This window comes from Nansenia antarctica (genome assembly GCF_963989245.1).
Source record: "Nansenia antarctica genome assembly, chromosome: 5".
Lineage (NCBI taxonomy): Eukaryota > Metazoa > Chordata > Actinopteri > Argentiniformes > Microstomatidae > Nansenia > Nansenia antarctica.
Window position 1 is genome coordinate 30,482,204 of NC_137690.1, and position 23,786 is coordinate 30,505,989.

Below are 23,786 nucleotides of genomic sequence, written 5' to 3' on the forward strand. Positions count from 1 at the left end.
GGATACAGGCTCATCTGTTTCTATTATTCCAGAGAGTACTTACCAGACACTTTTCCATACATGTGTCCTTGCTGAGCCTACAGTGAATCTGCTTACTTACTCCAGAGAGAAAATTCCTGTTAAAGGTTGCATGCATGCTACAGTTGTTCATAATGGACATTCAGTTACAGGTTCATTGATAGTGGTTGAATCAGGAAATGCATTGCTGGGACTAGATTTATTTGTAGCATTGCAGATGTGCATTGAGGGTAACAAAATTATTACTGTTAGCTCTGCTAGCTCTCCTACTGTGCTCCGAGCACCTACTGTACAGAGTACCACTCCACAGACCGAACCAGAGGTTCTAGTACAGGAGTTAGGGTGTGCAAAAGGTTTTATGCACAAAATACAGGTTAAACAAGATGCTGTGCCAGTACAGTAGAAACTGAGGAGGCTTCCGTTCTCAGTGAGGCAGGCTGTGACCGATGAGCTCGCAGATCTACAGGAAAAAGCTGTTATAGAACGTATAGACGCATCTCCATGGGTTTCCCCTATAGTTGTGACCCAGAGAAAGGAGGGAGGAAAGCCTCGCCTGTGTGTTGACCTCAGAGAACCTAATAAGGCAATCATCAGTGACTGTCATCCCTTACCGCACATGGATGAACTGTTCGCTGAGCTCCGTGGAGCCACAGTCTTTTCTACTATAGACTTAGCCTCTGCTTATCACCAGTTGCCATTGCATCCAGATAGCCGTGATTTAACTGCGTTTATCACGCATGAGGGTCTCTTTCGTTTCTGCCGAGTGCCATTTGGCCTCGCTTCTGCTCCTTCAGCTTTTCAGAAAATGATGTCGACTGTACTGACAGGCCTGCCAGGCGTACAGGCCTACCTGGATAATGTGATTTGCTACGGCATCACACAGCAGGATCACGATGTCAGCCTACGGAGAGTGCTACATGCTCTAAATGAAGTGGGACTTAAACTGAACATGCACAAGTGTAAGTTCAACCAGAAAGCTCTGCGCTTCCTGGGCCACACTGTGTCCAAAGATGGTCTTCATCCTGACCAAGACGGGGTCAGTGCTGTGGCGAACGCGCCTGCCCCGCACGACACATCCTCCCTGCGGTCCTTCCTAGGACTTGCATCGTGGTATAGTAAATTCATACCTGACTTCTCTACTGTGGTGGAACCGCTACGTGCTACACTCAGGGAATCTACTGACACTAAGTTTGAATGGACAGCGGATGCAGAGTCCAGTTTTACTGAGGTTAAGAGACTGATTACTGAGAGTCCTACCTTAGCATTATATGATCCTGAGTTACCTACTTATGTCACTACCGATGCTTCTAACTATGGATTGGGGGCTGTAATGAGCCAGATTCACCCAGACAATACAGAGAGAACCATAGCTTTTGCGTCCAGGACACTTTCTCCTGCAGAGAGAAAGTACTCTACCGTCGAGCGTGAGGCGCTGGCATGCGTTTGGGCGGTGGAAAGGTGGAGAACCTACCTGTGGGGACATCGTTTTGTCCTACGCACAGACCACCAAGCGTTGACAACCCTACTCACTTCCAGGGGTACGGGTCGCGCAGGTCTGAGAATAGCGAGATGGTCTGCACGTCTACTATGCTTTACTTATGATGTCACTTACCATCCAGGGAAACGTAATGTGACTGCTGACTGCTTGTCCAGACTCCCTCTGCCTTCGACAGGAGAGGTGGAGGAGGAGCCAGACATGGTGGCTACTGTGTTCACAGGTTCCTCACATGCCATATCTGTGACCGAGTTCACTGCTGCCTGTGAGGCCTGTCCTGAACTGACTCAACTGAGACAGCAGATACAGAAAGGTTGGCCAAAATGCAGTAAGAATATGACAAAGGAACTTGCTCCATATTTTAGAGTGAGAGATGAACTGGCTGTGGATGAACTACTTGTCATGAGAGGCCCCGACCGGGTGGTGGTTCCTACTACACTACGGTCTAAAGTTGTAAATTTAGCTCATGAAGCGCATCAGGGAATAGTGCATACTAAACAGAGACTACGAGAGCTATATTGGTGGCCGCAAATGGACAGATGTGTCCAGACATTAGTAGGCTCATGTGTACCCTGTCAATACAATGACAAAACAGCCAAAACTGCGCCTGCACCACTTACCCCAGTGGAACTGCCAGGTGGACCATGGGAGAAGGTGGCCATTATCATTGTTGGTCCCTTTGACTGTGCGACATGGGACTGCCGTTATGCTATTACACTCACAGACTATTACAGTAAGTGGCCAGAGGTGGCGTTTGTCTCTACTGTAACTACAGAGGCGGTTATTAGCTTCTTGACTACAGTGTTTAGTCGTGAAGGTAACCCTTCCTTCCTGGTCTCTGACAACGGATGTCAGTTTACCTCCCATGCTTTTGCAAGCTTTCTGGGAGAGAGAGAGATAAAGCACCTGCGTTCCAGTGTTTATTATCCAAGAGCCAACGGGGCTATTGAGAGATTTAATCGAGTTCTCAAAGAGTGTATTCAGACGGCTGAGAGAATGCACAAGCCATGGAAACATGCAGTAACAGAGTTCTTACTGAACTATCGCGCTACGCCGCATGCTACTACAGGAGCTACTCCCTTTGAGTTGCTGAGGAACAGAAAGATGCGTACAAAACTAAATGTACTCCCTGTCTCACACCAAATTAAGTCACATGAGAAAGTGCAGGAGACAGTGAGACGCAAGCAACAGGAGAGTAAGGAGTACACAGACAGAATGAGGGGAGCGAAAGTGCCCATGTTCCAAGTGAATGACACCGTACGTGTCCGCAGACCGGAGCATGTAAAAAAGGGATCATCAAGATTCACAGAACCGCTGACAGTAGTTAGTAAAGCAGGACAGAATACATACCTGCTCAGTGATGGTCGAAAATGGAATGCATCCAAGCTTACACGCTTCCCCAAGGATGCTCTGTCTGGCACCAGTGGTGAAAAGGAGATTGAGCTAGAGGAGTTCATGGTGCCCGAGACAGAGAATGTGTTTAATGAACCAGGTCCAAGAAGGAACCTTAGAGTCAGAAACCCACCTAGGTGGCTGGTAGACTTTGTGCCGTAGAGAACGTACTAAAAGGGTAGGATAGAACACGGTTCTAACTTAGTACAAAAAGGTCCTACAATGCAATGACAAAAGTGAATGTTCATTTCATGTTTCACTGTCATAAACTGTTTATTGTTGTTATTCATTCTGCTGATTCATTCATTTTCATTTCCTTAGTTTTCATTTTATTTCAATTGTACTGACACCAGTCTACAGAATATTGCATTCTTTGAGTACTGTAATTCCTTTAAGAAAGGGGGAAATGTTGTGTCCTGTTTATACCGCCAGTGGGCGCTAGTATGATAGTGATGTATGCAGTGACGGAAGTGAGGTATGCACTGACGGATGTTAAGAAGAGGAGTTGAATAAACGTGCGAAGTGAACAGCAGCTGCGTGTCTCCCGGTCTCATTCTTTCCTAACTACGTACTTTCTTACTACAGAATACCACAATGTCCTTGATGAGTCTCCCGCTCACTGCCCTCCATCAAAAATGGCACATCCATCGATAATATTACATAATAACAACTGCTCGGATTAGATAGTTTTGGTATAATAAGTGCCGCAATACAGATAGCGTCATATACCACCAAGGGGGGGGGGAATTCGCGCTTATCATGCACATATCAGCCTGTGGATAGATAACTTTAGATAGATAACTTTACATTAAATATGTCTACCATCATCCGCTGTCAAACACCACAATTTATTTCTAAATAAACATGATTGTACATCTCTGAAATGTTAATCGCGCACCGATGTATTTCTATGGGGAAGGCTGTGCTTGACGATTCCATTGGACTGACGCCGGGGCAGAGGAACAGGGTGACTGTCACCCTGTGACAAACGCGCAGATATGAGTGCTCCGGTGTCCTGCTTTGGTAGTCTAATGGAAGTGATCAGGTAGGCTACCAGTCCTCTACTGCTAAACCCGAGCGCGCTGGACTGTGGAACGTTCTATGTTAAGCATAGGCACACGCATAGGCACCTCGGCATAACAGCGGTTTTTTGTTATGCTTGTTGTAAAGAAAAGGTCTATGCATTGAAATAACATTAGTACATCAGACATTAGACATCAGACATGGAAATATGTCATATGCGCGACTGTCCACAAATCAGCCTGTAACGTTAGACACAGCACCTCGACATAAAAGCAATTTTTTTGTTATGCTTGTTATAAATAAAAGGTCTATAATGCATTGTAATGACATGAAACTAAGATAATAAGATGGTTATCATAATTTTTCAAATCTTTATTAATAAGTAATTACAGAGAAAGTAAAATGACATTTCCACATTGAATAGAGCGACATAAAATTTCTGTAGATGATTCGCAATGCATCCTGGAATCAAGGGGTAGCGTACCCCTACGGCTTCAAAGCTAGTCTGGTCCTGGAATCGCTTGAAATGAAGCCATAGTTAGCCCTCGAAATGAAGCCATGGCTCGATGAAATATGAATTGGGACACCCCTACCCCTAAACGTGAACGCGCAAAACGAAGCCATAGGGGTGAAAACGAAGCCGTAGGGGTGAATTGGGATTGGCCCTAAGAATAAGTACATTAACATGAAGTCAGTACACGTGCAATGAATATGAATATGAAAAGTCAATATATGAGCATTCATATCAAAATAATATGTACAGTAGATATAGGTCCCATGTACAGTTTTAAGGGTAGTTCAGGATGTAGAACACCAACATCCTCATGAAAGCCAAATTGAATTACAATAGAGAGGTTTGAAAATGTATAGTGAATGTGGGAGTGGGAGTGATGGCGTAATTCATAATGGGAGTTATGGCCGACGAGCACCTGCAATGACTGATTCGATTACCGCCACACAGATCCACTCTCTGAAGGGAAGAATGTTACAGTGTCTATGGAGTACAGGGCGAGTTCTGTGGTGCACGCTTTAAATAAGAAATATGTGACTTGGTAATATATTATATTATATACACCCAATTTGAGCACCGAATTCCACAGATTCCTTAAAGAATGAACAGAGAGAGAGAGAGAGAGACACACACACACACACACACACACACACACAGACAGAAAAACAGAGACCTCACCGTGGTCACACTATAAGGGCTGTCAAAGCAAAGTGCCACCACTATTACTACCACACCCCTTCAAAGCAGGCACAGCCAGTAGTAGTACTACTTTACCAAACCACACTTCAGAAACTTGTACTTTAAGCTGTCACTTTCCTGCTCCGATCCTCAGGAAACGTCCTTATAAATCACTCCCAAAGCCGCTCATACAAAGGAATTTAATTTGGCGTGAAACAAAACAAAACTGGGTGCTTGGGCAGCCAGACGGTAATACCGGTCAATCCGGATTGCACTGGTTTAATCCACGTCCCATCTGTGGGCACTGGGCAGCTTTGGGTAGCCCTGGGGGTGGGGGGGGTCTGTTGTTGTGGTTGTGCAGCTTAGATTGGAGAGTGTGATTGGAGCGCGGTTGGGGCAAGTGGGGAACTATGAGGTTCACAGTTTACAGTCAGGGCATGTACAGTATGATGTACAGGGGGGCATGATGTCAACATTGGCATTTACATAGACGCCAAGCTCTTCTAACTGATACTTAATTAAGTCGAATGCATCAATAACATTTTCTAATTTGGTTTTCCGAAAAAAGAAGATACCGTGTTGCAATCACCATTGCAACTGAATGGTTGATGTTTTAAAATCACCAGTGTTATGACAACCGTGAGATCAGCAATATACTGTACCTCAGTCTGATAGCTCAGCAGACGGCTCAGTTAGTAGAGCATGCAGTCTATCTGGTCAAGGCTTGAGTCTCAAAGATCCTGTTAGAGGGGAATGGGACCCACTAGGCTTTGGCTTTTAATGTGAACTCATGTTTTTTTCATTCAGACATTTTCTGCATTCACTGTATGTATCGTTATTGCTCCACCGTACATTAAGTGAAGTAGCTGTAATACATAGTAATACCCATTGCATCATATCATTCCATTAGAAAAAAAAAGAATAAAAAAAAATAGTAGAGCATGGCGTTAACAACGCTTAGGTTGTGGGTTCGATTCCTGCTGGGACCGTATATACTGAAAATTCAATGCACTCACTGCAATGTAAGTCACTTTAAAAAGGATAAAAGCGTCAGCTTAAATGGCATATATTATTAGTATAACATGACAGTATGAAGGTCAAACCAATCAACACTAGTTACTCAAGCACACCTTTCCTCCCTTCCAAAAGCCCATTCCAGCACTGTGTTTCTGGACCACTAATCCAAAACAAATCAATTGTCTGGCTTTGAGAAGCCAGTAAAGCTTAAGGTGTCATTTTTGCCTGAGAGTCACACACTTGATGCTAAACATCTGTGATCCTGAGACCACAATGACTAAGAAAAGAAAAGCATTTGAACAGATGATTCAAAGCAAGAGACTGGGCTTCTATCTTTTCGTAAGGCTCTAACTCTTTTTAATGACAAAGTCATCATTTTGTGGGAAAGCACCATTTGCTGCCTCTCTGGTTGTGGGAAAATTCTGGGTTCCTTTTCACAGGTCCATGAGAACAGTGCCGATCCAGAACCCAGTCAGAACCCAGTCAGAACAGACTGTTTTGTTTTTCCACCAACGTTTGCCCCTCTCTCCTTTACACAATATCTAACCCAGATACCCAGGATGAGAACAGTGCCGATCCAGAACCCTGTCAGAACCCAGTCAGAACCCAGTCAGGACAGACTGCTTTGTTTTTCCACCAACGTTTGCCCCTCTCTCCTTTACACAATATCTAACCCAGATACCCAGATCTCTCTCTTCCCCTCTTTTTCTATCTAGATACTCTTGCTCAGTCTCTCTCTCTCTCTCACTGTGTGTGTGTGTGTGTGTGTGTGTGTGTGTGTGTGTGTGTGTGTGTGTGTGTGTGTGTGTTCAGCCAACCGCATCTTACATCTTACTGACGGCCGATGGGACGGGGGGGAAACATATCCGAGTTCAAAGACAACACCAAGTACAAGCACTAAAACATAGAAGCCTTTGATCACTCTTACTGTCTGAGCAGCAGAGAGGTTGGTTGGATGTTGGAGCCTCATGAACAGAACTAATGCATAATGTTTTACAGAACATTTAAGAGTACGTAAGTAAGAGTACTTCTGGCCTGAGATCTCAAACCATTTGGCTCTGTCTAAGAAATGGGTTTGAGAGGACTTGTTGCTTGTTGCTGTAGAGCAGTAAAATGTCCCCTTTTTAGAAATGTGTATGCATGTTTTATTTTTAGCATGCATATCTATCTTTTCTATCGCCACTGAAGTTTTACGTGTGAAAGAACTGTTGGTGGTAGTACCACTAAACCCATCCTAAATTCATTGTTTATTGTCCATCTTTCTACCATCGCAAAGCACTTGAAACCGTCCTCATCCACACCACACACCAACACTTTGCTACAGCCTCTTTGAGAAAGTCCGCAGAGCTATTTTCCATGAAGCAGAGAAAGAAGCTGGGCCGGGGCAGAAAAGGGAAAATACAGAGAAGGCAAAAAAGAAAAAAAGAATTACAAGAAGACATATTAAACTGGGGGAACTTTTGTGGCGAGAGTTTTGGACCAAAGGGTTTCGCCCAAACCATTAACATGAAAAGCACTTGATGATAAAGAAACGCTCCATCATGCGTCTCTTTTCATTTGCGAGGCCTTAACCCAGCCCAGCACTTTTGAACCCCCTCCAACGAGACAGCCAATTTCTCCACAGCCCACTCTGCATGAGCCAGGGCCTCTCCTGTGGTCTGTGAGAACACCAGGTTTGTGAGGACTGCACAACGTCTTTCACTTAAGATAGAGGAAAATAGAGTTTTTCTTAAATTATAACTAGGGCACTGAACTTAACCTAATGTAGAGCATTTCGAGTGCTGAGAAAGTGCTTTTACAAATGCACTATTAGGTCATGTTCTCACATGAAGGTCCGAATCGAGTCCCGGAGCAAGTGGATGAGTTCGCAACATTGTTGCATAAATTATTTCTCTGACTTCTCTGGCGTTCTCACAGCCCTTTATGTAAACGAAGTAACATACGTCATTGAAGCAATCAAAGCACGCAATCGAAGCAACAGACGTGGTAGTTGATTGGTCAGAAAAATAGAAAATTGCCCGTTCGTCCCTTTCTTATCCAAATCAACACACGTGCGCTGTTGCTTTCCTATGGACTGCCTCGAGCAGCGTTCTCACCAAACGCAAAGCGAAGCAAAGTGATGGATGCGTCGTTTCTAAGCGAAGTGAAACCACCCTTTTCAAGCGGAGCATCCGTTGGTTCTTTGCTCCGGGAGCGACTTCGAATGCGCGTTCTCACAGCTCCAAACGACGCAGAGCAAAGCGAACTTTATCCTAAACTCCGTTTCAAGTGAAGCAAATGTTCTAGTGAGAACACCCCCTTAGAAAGAAAAAAAAGTTGCCGGCTAGAACCAAAAAGGGTTTTACAGCTTGTCCCTATAGAAAGGGTTCTCCCACAGGAACAAGCTGAAAGAAGACTGGCAATCCCTGATAATCCATCCATCATCGCCTTAGTGGTCATTCATTGTCAATGGGAGATGGCGACTTGTCAGGACTTGTTGTTGAGACTTTGGGCGATACGACCCTCGACTATGACGCTCTAGCTAGTGGTGCGACCAGATGAAATAGGACCCAGATCTTATTTTTTTCTAAGTCGCCGGCAACAGTGCTAGGTGATAACCAATCAGAAGCTAACTGGCTAAAGTTTATCACAGGTTGTGGCATGTAAATGAACTCATATGTCCGGACACAACATGAACGCAACCCATTATGATTGGGGACGAATACAGGGCCTGTTAACACTAGAAGAGTGTGTGGTGACCCCGTGAGTAAAAAAAAAAAATCTTTGCACTCGAAAATCTAATTTCAGGACCCTCCTTTCATGATTTTCCTAGATATGTGCATTCTACCACCCAGTATCCTTACATTTTCTAAATCACATCAGGATAAGCTAGGATGAAGCTATTTTGCCGTTTTTCTGTGTAGGAGGCAGGCTAAAAAACAAGACGGACAACTAGTGGTCGTTGTGTGTAGATAGCAGGTTTACATTCTAAAAAGGGGGCCTATTTGACCCCCAAGGCGGCTCTACGTAGGTAAAATAGGCACGGCTGTTGTAGTGTTAAAACGAAGCCTGAAGACAAAACTGCTCTATGTGTCCAGCAGCTTCAGCCAGGTGAAGACACAGCAGCTTCAGTCAGGTGAAGACACCTGTTATTTTAGATTACTGCTAGTGCTGTTGTTGTTCGGGTATAACCAAATGTCTTTTGTGCTTGCATAAATAACACATCTTCCCAATCTCCTTCCTTCCTTCACTCCCTCCCTCCCTCCCTCCCTCCTTCCGTGTTGTGGGTGGAAGACAAATTTAGACAGATTTTGTACCTCCTCCCAAACATATCCCATTGTTTGTCCACAAGGAAGACAAGGTGCAATTATTGTCTCCTTTTGAAGCCCTGAGGTCACATGGTGACAGAGGTCTCACATCCTGTAAGACACACAGGCAATTCAGACAATGTCAGCAGATACACAGTCTAAAGTTTAATTTTAGGATGAAATGATCCTCTATAAGGTTGATAAGGTGTCCAGTGCTTTATATTTGCTGCGATTTCAAGCATGTTTTATGTAAAAGTTACACTTTGGAACGTTTGTGTCCTATTTTCACACAGAAAGCTGCACTGATACAGTTGAAGACAGTTCTTCCTCATACCTTGTGTATGGAGATAGATTACTGACAATATTGTTGTAAATAAATGAATAAATAGAGTACAACTCACAAATCTGTACCAAGATCCTTAAACAATATAGCCTAATTTACTACAACATTAAAAAATATGATTTACAAATACAAAACATATGTGGATATGTGTGGATGTGGATAATAAATTGTACTCTATTTGTTAATTATAATATTGGCAGTAATTGGCAGTCTCCATACTTGTGGGCTATGTACATATGTTCAGGCCACTGGATTGTTTGGTGAGTGTGAACGAGTGTGAACGAGAGAGAGAGAGAGAGAGAGAGAGAGAGAGAGAGAGAGAGAGAGAGAGAGAGAGAGAGAGAGAGAGAGAGAGAGAGAGAGAGATGGAGAGAGAGAGAGAGAAAGAAAGCGAGTGTGTTTCTGGATGGTTAGATCCAACCCCAAACATTCCCTTCATGTCTGTCTGGGTGGGTGGCTGTGTGTGTGCAGCTCTAACCCTATCCCTCAGAGGGATAATTGATTAGCCTAAAATGAGTATGCTTAGCCCAGTGTAAATGATTTGTAGTGAGGTAATTACTGTGAGGTTAAAGTAGAGTTTCTCAACTTTTACTTGATGGTATTTGTGTATTGGTTTCACCATTCGAAATTACACCATTTAAAAAATATAGATTTCAGGGTGTACTGTACACCCAAAAGTAATCGGACAGATTTATCAAATGTCCAAATTAAGCACTTGTGTTTTATTGTTTGGTGGACAATCTGCAATAACTGCCTGAAGCCTGCGACCTATTGACCCCACCAGACGGCAGGTATCCTCTCCGGTGAAGCTCTGTACTGCAGCCATCTTCAGTTGTTGTTTGTTTTGTCTTTTTGCCCAAACATTTGACTTGGCTGACCCTTTGCTTGCTCTCGAGCAGACAAGACGTTTTTATGCACTTCAGAATTCATTCTGCCGCTGCCATCAACAGTTATAATTAGGGATGTAACGATGCACTGAACTCACAATACGATACGATTCACGATAGTGGGTTCACGATACGATTTTCACACTTTTTCTTTTTTTTTGCAGTTTTTATGCAGTTCCACAAGCACAACTGAAGACAGGTCATAGAAATGATCTATTTGCATGTTAAAACACATTTTCCCCTTAGTTTACATTTTGATGATGACCCTGCATGCAGAATCACTTCTTCAACTGCATTCCCAATGTCAATGTAGCTAGCTTGTTTAGCTGTACACTTACACACCAACACACCACCAACAATGCACACTTCGACAACAGCATTGCAAGATGAGTGCAGCGAGCTACAGCAATAACAGTTTAACCTTAAAGCCCAACAACATAACCAGCTAACCAGATAACCAGCATGCTAGCTAGTTAGCCTAGCTACATGACTTTCACGCCAAGTTAACACAAGCATGACAGCTTCATGGTGTAGGATCTCCATGGGGTTTTCTAGAACATATATGCTTATGTCACTCAGACATACACATAACACATACACACATACACACACACTCTATTCTCATGTCACTCAGACACACACATAACACATACCCACCAAGGACGTGCCGTCCATATAAGCAGAGTAAGCAGTGCTTACCCAACGAAAAAATAAAAAAGGACAGTGAAAATATTAAAATAAAAGTGCATGTAACCGTTTGTTTTCATTAAAAGAGTCGTATTTTAGGTCCCAGGGCAGCAGGAGTCATTCATTTTGACGCCACCTGCAGGAGTAAGCACTCGCTATTCTGCTTGCATTGCGTTGCATTATAAGCAATTCTCTCTCTGCTTTCCCTCGCGTACATTCGAATGCGTGAACATTTCTTTTTTCTTTTTTTCGATGCTTCAGCCCGCTGTTTAATGTGGCCAGGGTAAGCATGCTTACAGCCAATCAGTAGTTCTTTCATTCCGATAAGAGCTACTGATTGGCTCTTATCACTTTCAAGTTCACTTAAGTTTCACACTACTTTCTCTCGTCCGGCAGAATAGCTTATGCTACCTAGCTCAAACGATCTAAATAATAATAATCAATAAGGATAACTTGCTTGATTTTGTGAATATGGACATTACTGTCAGCGACCTAAAGGGATTTCGTAGACTGGACTGGACTGGAAAAAGCCAGCCGAACCCACCGCTCACCGATCTTCACACCCAGAAAGGGAGAGTCGCTATAGGGGGCTCCAGCAAGCCTGGTATGAGCGGTTTATATGATTTATATGATTGGCGAGGCTGGTGGCGATCTGTGCTTGTTTATATGGTTTGAGTACTGCTGTGCTGCTGGTTATGGTTTCTTATTTAAGACTTCCTCTGCTTAATCAATCAATCAGAGAGCTGCTTAATCAATCGCTGAGATAGGCCTAATGTTGCTGTCCGTGCCTTCTGGACCAAAAGTGTTTGAGAGAGATAGAGAGGGAGGGTTTGTGATGTGATGTCAAGTGCCTATGTGACAAAGTGTGAAAAGAAAGTGTGTTGTGAGTTTACTATGGAGGATGGAAACGGTGTGTGTCTGTGTTGTGCATGTGTGCGTTTGCGATGTTGAAACTGGACTTGTAGATTTCAGCAGGCTGGCTACTTGAAAAGATCTTGGTTCAAAAAAAATTGAACAATGAGCACCCCTGATATAGTCGAAACTGGCAACTGTTTTTTTTTGTTTTTGGTAATCTGATCACAAAGTGACACTACAGTTTATTAGCGGGTTCTAGGGCATCACAATTGCATTTCCTTGAAACTGTCTATATCTTATGCTTACCCAATCTAAAAGCTCACGGCACGTGCCTGATACCCACACACTTACACACACATTCTGCTTCTTCCATTCTATTCTTCAGGTGAGCCTGATCTTCACGGTTAGCAATGACGCCACAATATACAGATTCGGGGGTTGTTATCTTAAGACCTTGGGGGGTGTTAGGCGCCAGGGCACAGACAGAGGGTGGTCAAAGGTAGATGGGTTAAGTTGCTGCCGAGGAGTCAATCTGTCCTTGGCAGAGAGGGTGAGCTCATTCACAAACGTAACATCTGAGATAACATGGAGAGTATTTAAACCTGTCTGTATTTCACAATGAGGTCGTCGAATGTCGAATGCTGGTACTGTGCTGATGAACCATTCGTTGCTGTCTTAATAAATCTTAAAGTACAGAGATTCCGACCCGTGTTGAACGTTCTATTTTACTTGTCAAATCCGTGTATGCTGCACACCTGATCTATCTGAGATGACACAACGCATTTAAGATCACGAATCCTCAATAGATCGATCCATTCCATCTAATTACCGACAAGAAGATTCTACAATGGCCTCCACCTGTCAATACAAAAGACACATCAAACTTTATTCAAGCGAGCTAGCTAGTCTGCAGCTTTGTTCCAGCTGCACTCCGACTCTACAACCAGGCCCTGCAGGGTGGGGGAGACCTGGAGCTGGAACTTTGGAACTTGGAACTTTTTACTTATTGAGCCTGCACTGTTTTATCTATTTATTTATTGAATGTTTTCTGTCTGCCCTAACTAAGCTGTTTGACAACAAAATTTCCCCATTGGGGACAATAAAGGTTTTCATCATCATCATATCTGCAATCAAGTGCCATGGGCTCAAAACACAAACTATGTAGCTCTGTTTTAAATTGCATGACACTATTAGCTACAAGACAAAAAAGCATTCTAGGATAAGTTACGAACAGAGCGGTCGCTGTGGAGCCTCGGTGGCAAACTGTAACCTGACTATCCTTTTTCAGGATAACTAGTGGTGCACTTTGCAGTGAAGCCTCTGTAGTTTGGCTGGGAAAGTATTGTGCAGATCTCCAGACTGAGGGACACTCTCCAGGAGTTCTGATCTGTGGGACAGTTGTTTTTTGGTTTTCTTTTAATTATGGTGAGCATTCTTCATCCACTGTAGAAGTCTGCCAAGGCCTACTCTCTCGTTTGTGATTGCTGAGCTTTTTAATGATGTTCCAAACTGTTTTGGATAGCTTAAGGTTTTGACTATGTTTCAGATTTCTTCCAGATTGTTCAGCCTAATGTGGCTTCCTTGACTTTCATTGACACCTCTTTGGTCTTCGTGTTGACTGACACCAATAGAAAACCAAAGGCAAATGCAAAACCTAGAATACTAGACAGTGACAGCTCTCTTATGTCTGTACAAATGATGTGAGGGAACATACCTGACTTGCCAATTGTCCCATTAATTTTGGGTACACCAATATATGGGGACTATGCTTATTTTTTTTTTGTAATTTCTGAATGATCAAACCAACATGTATAGTACACAAATGCATTCAAATAAAATCTGAGAATCTCTACTTTAATCCCATAGTAATTTATTTAAAATCCAAACTTTTGGGGTACAGAGCCAAAAGGAAAGAAAATGTATCACTGTCCCAAATGCTGCACCGTATATTTGAAAGTGTACTTATAAAACAATATCAAGTTGTTAAGCTGTTCAATGTGTAAGACCTCACGTCTTCAAAATTAATAGATTTTACGCATCATATAGTATAAATGTAATGTAATGATTCATAAACTGCTCACTCATGGTTGTCAAACTACAGTATTTCATCATTCTTAACAAGCAGTTTGTAAAAACAGACCAATTAAGTGTGAACCTACCATCCCTTTTAATAGTATATGTTTTTTTCTTAGACATGTACTCCATACCGTACTAGGCATGTATACACTACAAACCAGGGTTTGGGTGAAGAATTCCAAAGACAAAACTGTAAACACGTTTTATGTAAAAAGCCTCTCCTTTTAAGTTGACTGAAAAATAATTGAAAAGAAATGCCGACATTGAATTCAACCGACCCCAACCCTGCCACACACATTCTAACAGAGCCAGTGTAGCTGACGTAAAGGGGACTTACCTGGCTCCGGTGACGTCCACTCCCACCATCAGCTGCCCGTTCAGTGACAGCAGCTCGTCGCGAAGCTTGATCCGCCCACACTGCGCCGCGGGGCTCATCTTCCTCACCTCCGTCACCCAGATACACCCCACGTCCAGGATGGGCCCCTGGTCACCCTTCCTCCTCCTTCTCCTCCCTCCCTTCTTCTTCCCCTCAGGGTCCCCAAAGATGGGGATGTTTCCGAAGCTGAGGCCGAACTCGGCGCCGTCGTTCTGGCCTTTGGTCAGGCACACGGCTCTCACCTCGGCGTCCACGCCGTCCCTGCAAGCGATGGTGGGCAGGGCGTTCTCTCCCTCTGTAAAGTTCAGCTGGATGTACTCCACTAGTTTCTGGATGGCGGCCTGGCACAGGGATATGTCTCCGCTTCCCGTGGTGCACGCGTCATCCCCCTCCCCCTCCTGGTACGAGTCTCGGTCCCGGTCATGGTAGTGGCACTGCTCTCGGTCCCGGTCCCGGTCCTGGTAGTGGTCTTGGTGGTCCTGGTATCTGGTCTGGACCCCGAGCCAGTGCTCCAGCAGTGGGAGGTGGCTCAGGGCATTCTCTTGAGTGATAGGCATCCTGGCTGGGTCTGCCTGGAGCGCCCCTGCATCCTGGGTCGGGGGGGGCCCCCTTTACCGACACCAGGGCTCGGGCTGGGAGAGGGGCTGGGGCTGCCGACAGTTAATCCGAGCACGGACAGAGACACAAGCTTTGTGGGCTGGGGCTGACAGGGTGGCCTCCATCTCTACCGAGGTCTTAAAAGGTTCCAAGGCCCCCGGGTGTCAGAGCGAGAGCAGTGGCGGTGGCAGCGTCTCCCGCCGTTCCGCTCAGCACCCCCTGGGCCATGATGTCATCTCGTAACAAAAGCAGGGGAAGTGTGTGTGTGTGTGCGTGTGTGTGTGTCAATTCTTTAAACACTGTGGGGTAACTGGAGAGCACGTGCTATTAGACGCTTGGCTGAGAGAATTCTGAGCTAATCGGGGTGGAAAATGTCTGATAACGGCAACGGGTGTGTGTGTGTTTACTAACACGTACACACACGCTGGCTTCTGCAGAGGGTCAGACGTTCATCTAAAGAGAAAAGAAACAAGAAATCCACATCAGAGGCGTAGAAACAAAGGCTCCATTAAACAATATGTCTCCTGCAGTTTCCTCAGGTCTGCCAACAATCTGCGGTCTGGTGAGTTTTAGCTGCACTGTATCACACATATTATTTCATACTAGAGATCATGGATCGTTAACTACGAAGCTACAAAGTGGAGGGGCAGGACGGTAGACATTATCACCACAGTATAATATACAAACCAAACAATTTCCAAAGTATAGAGGAAGAGTATACCATATTAACTGATACTGTGCCAACATGCTTAGGGTGATTATACGTGCAGAAACCACAAATGCTTATAGGTGACCATTAGACAAAGTCAGATGCACTGCATTCTGGGGATAATAACTGTATCGAACTCTTTCGAAAGGATTATAAATGTGTAACCACTAGCAAGCTGAACAATCACACAATAAACCAGTAGCACTGCAATGTACTATCACCACTGTACACTGTACACACCACATAGCACATACAGCACTGACTGACCTTCTAATCTCTGGTGTTTATAACCATACGAACCAGCTACTGACATTCTTATGAAGGCTGGTTTATAACCATACATAGCAACTACTGACATTCTTATGAAGGCTGGTTTATAACCATACATAGCAACTACTGATATTCTTTTGAAGGCTGGTTTAACCATACATAGCAGTATGTTGTAGTCAGTTTTGCTTTTCCCCAAATGGTTACAATTATGACAATGGGTAGGTTAAGCTAATCCTATATCTATTTCTTCAGAAACCTGCTACCTGGAACCACAGCTGTAAACAGATGACATGCAAGTAGTCCATAATAGCCCTAGATACTATGAGACAGATATTGAAGTTACAGATATGAGTAATTGGGTATACTAAGCACACAATATAACCTTCTTATATGTCTGATATGCTACTCTCAACCATATTCAATAGCCACAACAGCTCAAAGGTTTGGGCTGTTGTCATACTGGTGCAAGATTTTTCAGGTATTATATCTTGCCTTTAAATAACTAATAATAATAATAATAATAATAATAATACCGGTAATAATAATAATTCAATTATGATTATAAAATGATTTGAGTACTGCAACGTTTGCAGGATAAGTGCTATACAAATAAATACATTATTATTAGTAGTATTTTTATTTATTTATTATTATTATTATTATTATTATTATTATTATCTGAGGAAGCAATGCTGAGCTACCTCCAACTACAGTGCCCTGTGGAAGTAACAGTGGGACAGTGAAGCATTTTCTCTTCTTTTGGCGCTAAAATCCAAAGGTTTTGATCTAAAATCAAACAATTACCATGAGGTTTAAGTATAGATTATCAGCTTTTTTTTCAGGGTACTTGTGTACATTTAGAAACGACAACACATTTCATACATAGTCCTCCCACTTCAGGGCACCAAGAGTAATGGGGCAGATTCATATTATGTCCAAATCTAGCAGTCAAGTTTAGTGTTTGGTTGATAATCCTTTGCATGGAATACCGTAACTGCTGAAGTCTGCAATCTATTGACCCAACTAGACGCTGGGCATTGTCTCAGGTGACGCTCTGCCAGGCCTGCTGTGTTGAGTAATTGTCTTACTGTATGATTAAGCGCCATCCAATGAATTTGGAGGCATATGGTCGTCCTTGAGCAGACAAGATGTCTACAGATCCACTTCAGAATAGATTCTTCTGCTGCTGTCAGCCGTTATAATCATGAGTTAAGACAGTTCTTGTGGCAGCTATACATGCCCAAACCATAACACCCCCTCAAACATGTTTCACAGATGAGGTGGTATGCTGTAAATCTTGGGCACATCCTTTGTTTCTCCAAACTTCCCTCTTGCAATCCTTCTGGTATACGATAATATTCATCTCATCTGTCCACAAGACCGTTTTTTTCAGGCTTTTTAGGTCCGATTTTTTGCAATCTGTTACCTGACTATCCTTTTTAGATCCACCTTGGAGGCAGTGAAGCCTCTGTCGTTCAGCTGGTGACGTATTCTGCGGATGGTAGTCTCTGACACAGTCACACCTACCTCCTGGGAGAGTGTCCCTGATCTATGGGACAGCTGTTAATGATGTCCCAAAATGTTGATTTGGCATGCCTATGGTTTTGGCGATGTTTCAGGTTTTTTTTCTCCAGATTTTTTAGCCTCATTATGGCTTCCTTCTAAATGGTGGAACCAATACGTACACAAATACTATCAAAATCGGAGAATCTCTACTTCAACCTCACAGTAATTGTTTGATTTCAAATCCAAATGTTTGGTGTGAAGAGCCGAAAGAAGAAAAAATGCTTCACAGTCCTATTACGTACGCAGGGCACTGTGGTATTGCCCTCTTTATTGGGTAGCAGAGCCTAGAGAGCAGTACAGTTCATCTAGGTCCCCAGGCCCCCAGGCAAAACTACAAATCATTTTAATCTAAAGAGCCACAACAAAACAAAATGCTTTGCTGTCCCATTACTTATGCAGGGCACTGTAGCTGCTATCCACTATAAGCCTTATAGTGAAAAACAAAAAACATTACATGGCAGATTAAAACATAGAAATTAGTACAGTTACTCTGATACTTATTAACAGTATAGAGCTCTACCAAGGACACACATTTTGAGTGGGTGAAGAATATCCAACCTGTGTTCAAGATTACAGAACAATAGTAACACTTCAGAGTTACGTTACGTAGGACTTAAAATGCTAACAGGAGTCCTATCTAGACTCCCAGAGTTTGGCTGCCAATGCTAATCTGTAGCTACGTAAACAATCCCACATTTTAGAATATTGAATATCCAAGTTCCCAGTCACAAGTTGAGGCTAATTAATGTGGGCAAACTATCCCTTTAACATGGCTACAGCGCCCCATTAAAAGTATTTGGAGCATGATTCCCTCCGCAGCTGACTTGAAGTGATGGAACTGGACAGATCCTTCACGTCTCCACTGAACCATGGACAGAAGTCCTCTACGACCACATCTACAGGCACATTTAGACACGCCAGCTAGCGGGGAACCACAGTGAAATTACAAACCAAGGCTTGTGCTCCAAATAAGATGGGCCTTTGTGGTGCCATCTATCTTCTCTCCTTTCCTCTCCTCTCCACTTCAACACTAGGATAAACATTTCCTCTTGGAGAGGACATACTTCAGATGACCGTGCGTATTTGTGCACACAAAGTAGACCTGGATCAAAATACATCATTACAAATACTTGAGCTTTGCTTAAATAAATTTGCCTAGTACAACAATTCAAACTAATAGTCCAAACTCCCAGCTATATAAAGGGTTAGAGTTATGTACTTTATTATGTACTGTATTTTACATCAGTATTTGACCCAGAATATAACTAAGTAAATTCACTAAAATTCATGTCTTGTTAGATGAGGCACTTCAGAGATGATAACAGGAAACATGTCGTTCAACCATAGAATGTATATATTAAGTAACTCAGTATATATGTCTAGATTGAATGAATATGCTATAGCAATATAGCAATGAGGGAAACGAGTTGCATGTGGCCTGTTCAGTCTAGTGTTGGTAATCAAATAGAGGATTGTGTTTCCCTTTTGTACTTGAGTTGGGCTCAAAGGCCCGAAAGACAACATGCAAGACTGCTAACACCAGAACATTAGGTACTGAAACAATGAGAGAAAAAAGCTAAGCTAGTAATGCATCACTGGAAACATATCTCAAGCCAGTTCTGACACTGTCATATAGTTGAATCAGAGGCCTAGACTGGAGAGTGGGGGAGGCATAAAGACATGTCATTTAACCATGTAACCTTAATCCATCAGGAGCAGTGAAATACATGTCAACAACAGACTGATGATAAAACCAGGGACAAAGCCTACAGTCGGAATGTCTCTATCCTTCTATAGTTTCATTCCTTCACTGTATTGTTTAAGACCTGACTGACACTGTCAAAAGTGCTTTGATATGCATCAGACCTAGATCAAACAGTAAGTATGGCTATTGGATCTAAGTCTGACATATAGTCTGAACTATACAATAACTCTACAACATGTTCATTACATTTTCATACACATTATGGTGCTGCCTGCCTTTAGTGAGGCGTTTGTGAAACAAAACAAAAACAGGCTTAGGGGGTTGTCAACATCTGTGAAGCTTAATTGCTTACTATATTCTACTCAAACTGCATCACTCTCTTAGAAATGTCAATCATTACAAACCACGATGATGCATTCACTTCTCTACTTTATGCCTGAAGAAGGTCTATGACCGAAAGCTCGCATTGAACAACGTTTTTTTGCACAGTGTTTGAGTGTGCGGATGCTGTTATTTTGCACTCCAATCATTACAAACCAAACACTTAAGTTACAGCTCTCCCCCAAATCACAATAAAAAAAACTACACAGTTAAAAAACTTAAAGCTTATATTAAAAAAAGAAAGCCAGCAATACCTTACTCCTTGAGCTGCACAATTAATTCACTGGGGACAAAGCAGTGGCAGTGACAGTAGCATCCCACAGTTGTACAGATTACACTAAAGGGCTGTGGACCCCAGCGTCAGCCTCAGAGATGACTGGCGTAAAAGGGGATTAGTGACCCCTCCCCTTACCTCCTCTGGTCACTGCAGAGCAACACAAAGCAGCAAACCCTTACAAACCCTTATCCCTCCTAACACTCTTAACACCGCCCCTGTAGGTCAACCTCTGGCGAAGGAGTGTCATGGATCTGCACACAGTAACTGACACGCACAAGCTCACATTAACACACACACACACACACACACACACGCACACACACACAGCTCACGCACAGAGAGAACACACATACATACAAGCGGAAAAAAAAACACACAGAAACTCACATACAGGAATTAAATCGCCTTTTTTCCGTAGTTTTCCTTCGTTCCCTCTGGAACACAGTCAAGCTGACACCAACACCCGGATACTAAAACAATATAGAAAACCTATTTAAATTTGATTCCAGACGCTGTGTTTTGGCCTCCATCCAAATGTATGATCATGTGTTACGCTGTCCCTACTGCCTCTGCACTGACTTACAAAGTGTTTGCAAACAACCCCAGGAGACTGTGTGTGCGTGTGTGTGCGTGCGTGCCTGTCTATCTGTCTGTGCGTGTCTGCCTGCCTGTCTGTGTACGTCTGTGTGTGTGTGTGTGTGTGTGTGTGTGTGTGTGTGTGTGTGTGTGTGTGTGTGTGTGTGTGTGTGTGTGTGTGGAGCTGATGCCAACAATAACATCCTCCCTCACAGTGCCAATATTGCTGGCAGGCGTTCATTCCATTGACCCATGGAGGGAGGGGCTAAAAGCCTGAACCTGCTTGGTGCCACTCATTCATATTCATTGAAAATGCCAAATCCAGAATTATCTCACAATGAGACCTTATTAAATAATGAGACGCATAATGACACACACCCATACTCTGAGCCTACAGCAAAAATACCAAATTCCAACAATTGACAGTTGATTGCATGGCAATAAATCACTAAAAATAGTCCAAGCTCATAGGCACATGCCTATTTGGGATGGATTTGGGAAGTAAACAGTCAAAACAATGACAGAATGCAAAATGGATGGGGTTGTGTTCTAGCACAGATGTTTGTTTTTTAAAATGTCATTGCTCTTTGACAAGGATGTATTCAGAAGTTAGAGACATCGATGTAGCAACTTTGAAACAATGTAGCCTATAATGCAGTATTTATAAATGTGTATTGTTAGCCAAACATAGGCCTACACATTTGTAGCCAAACATGTCAGGGCATAGATTTCACATTCGCTAATCCCTTAAAGTAAACACATTATGAACAAAGCCAAGCATTATCTTACAGTCCAAGTTATCTTACAGCTTTATCACTGAATTTGAAAATAGTTTCAAGGGAACAATTACCGTAGGTCTTTCTGCTGAGGTCCAGCACTAAATGAATCTCAGCCAGGGCTTTAATCGTCCACACTGGCTTCCCTCTATATCTGATAAGAACACAGGAGGGCATCTGAGATATTCATCCCAGTCTGGATAGAAAATGTCCTGACAGACATTACTCTTCGTCATGCTGCCTCCCTGCCCAAAACGTAATATATTTAGAAAGAACAGACACACCAAACCCTGAAGAGTACTGATACCACAAGCTGTACACTGTTTCAAAAAAGGACGACATAGGCTAGATCCGATATGGAACATTACCAGAAAGCCCCACGTCACCGCATTAAGTGAGACTGTTTGGGTGGTCGTTTGCCCAGAAAAGCTTTTAAGAATTATTTTTTTCACACATCACAGTTTGTTTCATGGCTTTCCTGGCCACGGGCCAAAATATCGTACTATTTGGGGCTTTGTTGAGTTTCTTCCTCATTGGCCTTGTTCAAGCCAAGTTGGTGTGTTGGGGTTGTTAGTCTTGAACAGGTAAGAAAGCCTTGATCACAGACAGTGATGATAGACAAATGACAAACTCGGAGGCAACTGTGGAAACATGTGTCAACTGGGTTTTCCTAGGTAATGAGAAGGGGGACCCCTTGGGCAGTATTGAGGACCTTTACATGGGGTAACTTGTCACAACCACGAGTTGTGGGTATATGTGCTCTTAATAAGGGCCGATCAAAGATTTTTATATTGTTTGGGGGTTCGGACTTTCACACATAAGCCTCATCTATGTTTGTGTGTATGACTACTTCAAGCACTTTAGCCTCTGTCTCATCTACAAGTGAGTAATTAATGTAAAAATAGGCTAGCACTGGCTAATTTCACATACTCTGGAGAAATGTAACCAATCAAATGTTTACAAACAATGGAGTACTAATCGAGATGAGCGCAATCAGTGCAGGTGTTTCTGTACCTTGATTAGTTTGTCCTGCGTTACTCCGAACTGCTGTGGGTCAGTCAGAACAGACCCCAGAAGATACAGGTCAAGGCAGGATTGTTTAACACTGACAAAATGGGGGAAATAAACAATCCATCCATTTCCTTTGAGGGATTCATTAGCCCCCCTCATTTCAGGAGACGACACAGACAAATATCTCACGTTGCTGTCCTAAATCACAACATGGTTATCTCCCCCTTTCCAGACTTTACAGGGCCCATATTTTGATTGACCAAAAAGGCTGTTCTTGTTGTTCTATCCAGCAAACACAGCCACATTGTTGCAACGTAGTATCAACCTACTCCTTTTGGTAGAGATGACCTTTAGTGCGGGTAATATGTGCAACATTTTAGGGTAATCGATCACTTTTTCATAAAAGCGCGAAACTTGGTAAACTTGTACAGTTTGGTGTCCTGAACATTTTCAGATGTGGAGCCCTCGCAAAAAACGCCTCCTAGTGGCCTTGGCGGCCATTTTCCTTTCCGCCATAGCCGAATTGTGTATTTTGCTTCATATCTCCTGAACCAAACATGATAACTCAATTCAATTCAATTCAACTTTATTCGCCATGTGCAGTGCACTAGGAACATGACTTGGTATTCTCCATGCTGAACAAGCTACAGTACATACAACAGCAAGACGACAATACAACAATACTCAAGACAAAATATACAGTACCAATATGAGTGAATAAATATACTGTACAACTTAGTGCAAGAACATGTAAAGTGCAAGGTGCAATGATCAGGAGTTATTGAGGAGGGCTATGGCTTTGGGGAACACTGAACAGGTGTCTACCACTATGTTTTGAAGGTCAAGGACTATAATGGTACCATAGACAACATCATAAAGTGTTCTGGTGAATAGTTAATGGTGAAATCAGTGAAGTTGTGAGAATGATTAAAATGAAAACGCAGTATCTGAGAATATGCATATTCAAATGTCATAACATATTTCATGTAATCATTTATTTACAATAGTTCTCTATTCTCTAGTATTTCAGTTGTTGCACCTTAGTGCAGCTTTCTAACCCTTCACAGAAGACAGCAACAACCTTCTGAAGCTGAACTCAAGGGAATTAGCAGACCAATCTGTTGTGGATGTTGTTCATGCTGCAGACAGGATGGGAGCAGTACAAAGAGCAGTACAAACTCTTCATTGCTGAGAGGATGCAGGGCGCAAAACCCATTACCGACCCTTTAAAGAGGAACAAGCTTCACTGAAAAATCACTGAGAAATTACTGTT

At 43.0% G+C, this 23,786-nt stretch overlaps 1 protein-coding gene across 1 annotated transcript in view; it reads right to left on the bottom strand.

The window, feature by feature from the left end:
- The window catches only part of pdzd2 (PDZ domain containing 2), a gene marked incomplete at both ends in the record, with an annotated part of 86,217 nt that extends 71,015 nt beyond the window's left edge, over nucleotides 1-15,202 (bottom strand). The window contains one exon of the mRNA XM_080531550.1: nucleotides 14,607-15,202. Coding sequence (XP_080387676.1) covers nucleotides 14,607-15,202 — 596 coding nt within the window. The remainder of the gene's footprint in view (nucleotides 1-14,606) is intronic.
- Between the last annotated feature and the right edge of the window lie 8,584 nt (nucleotides 15,203-23,786).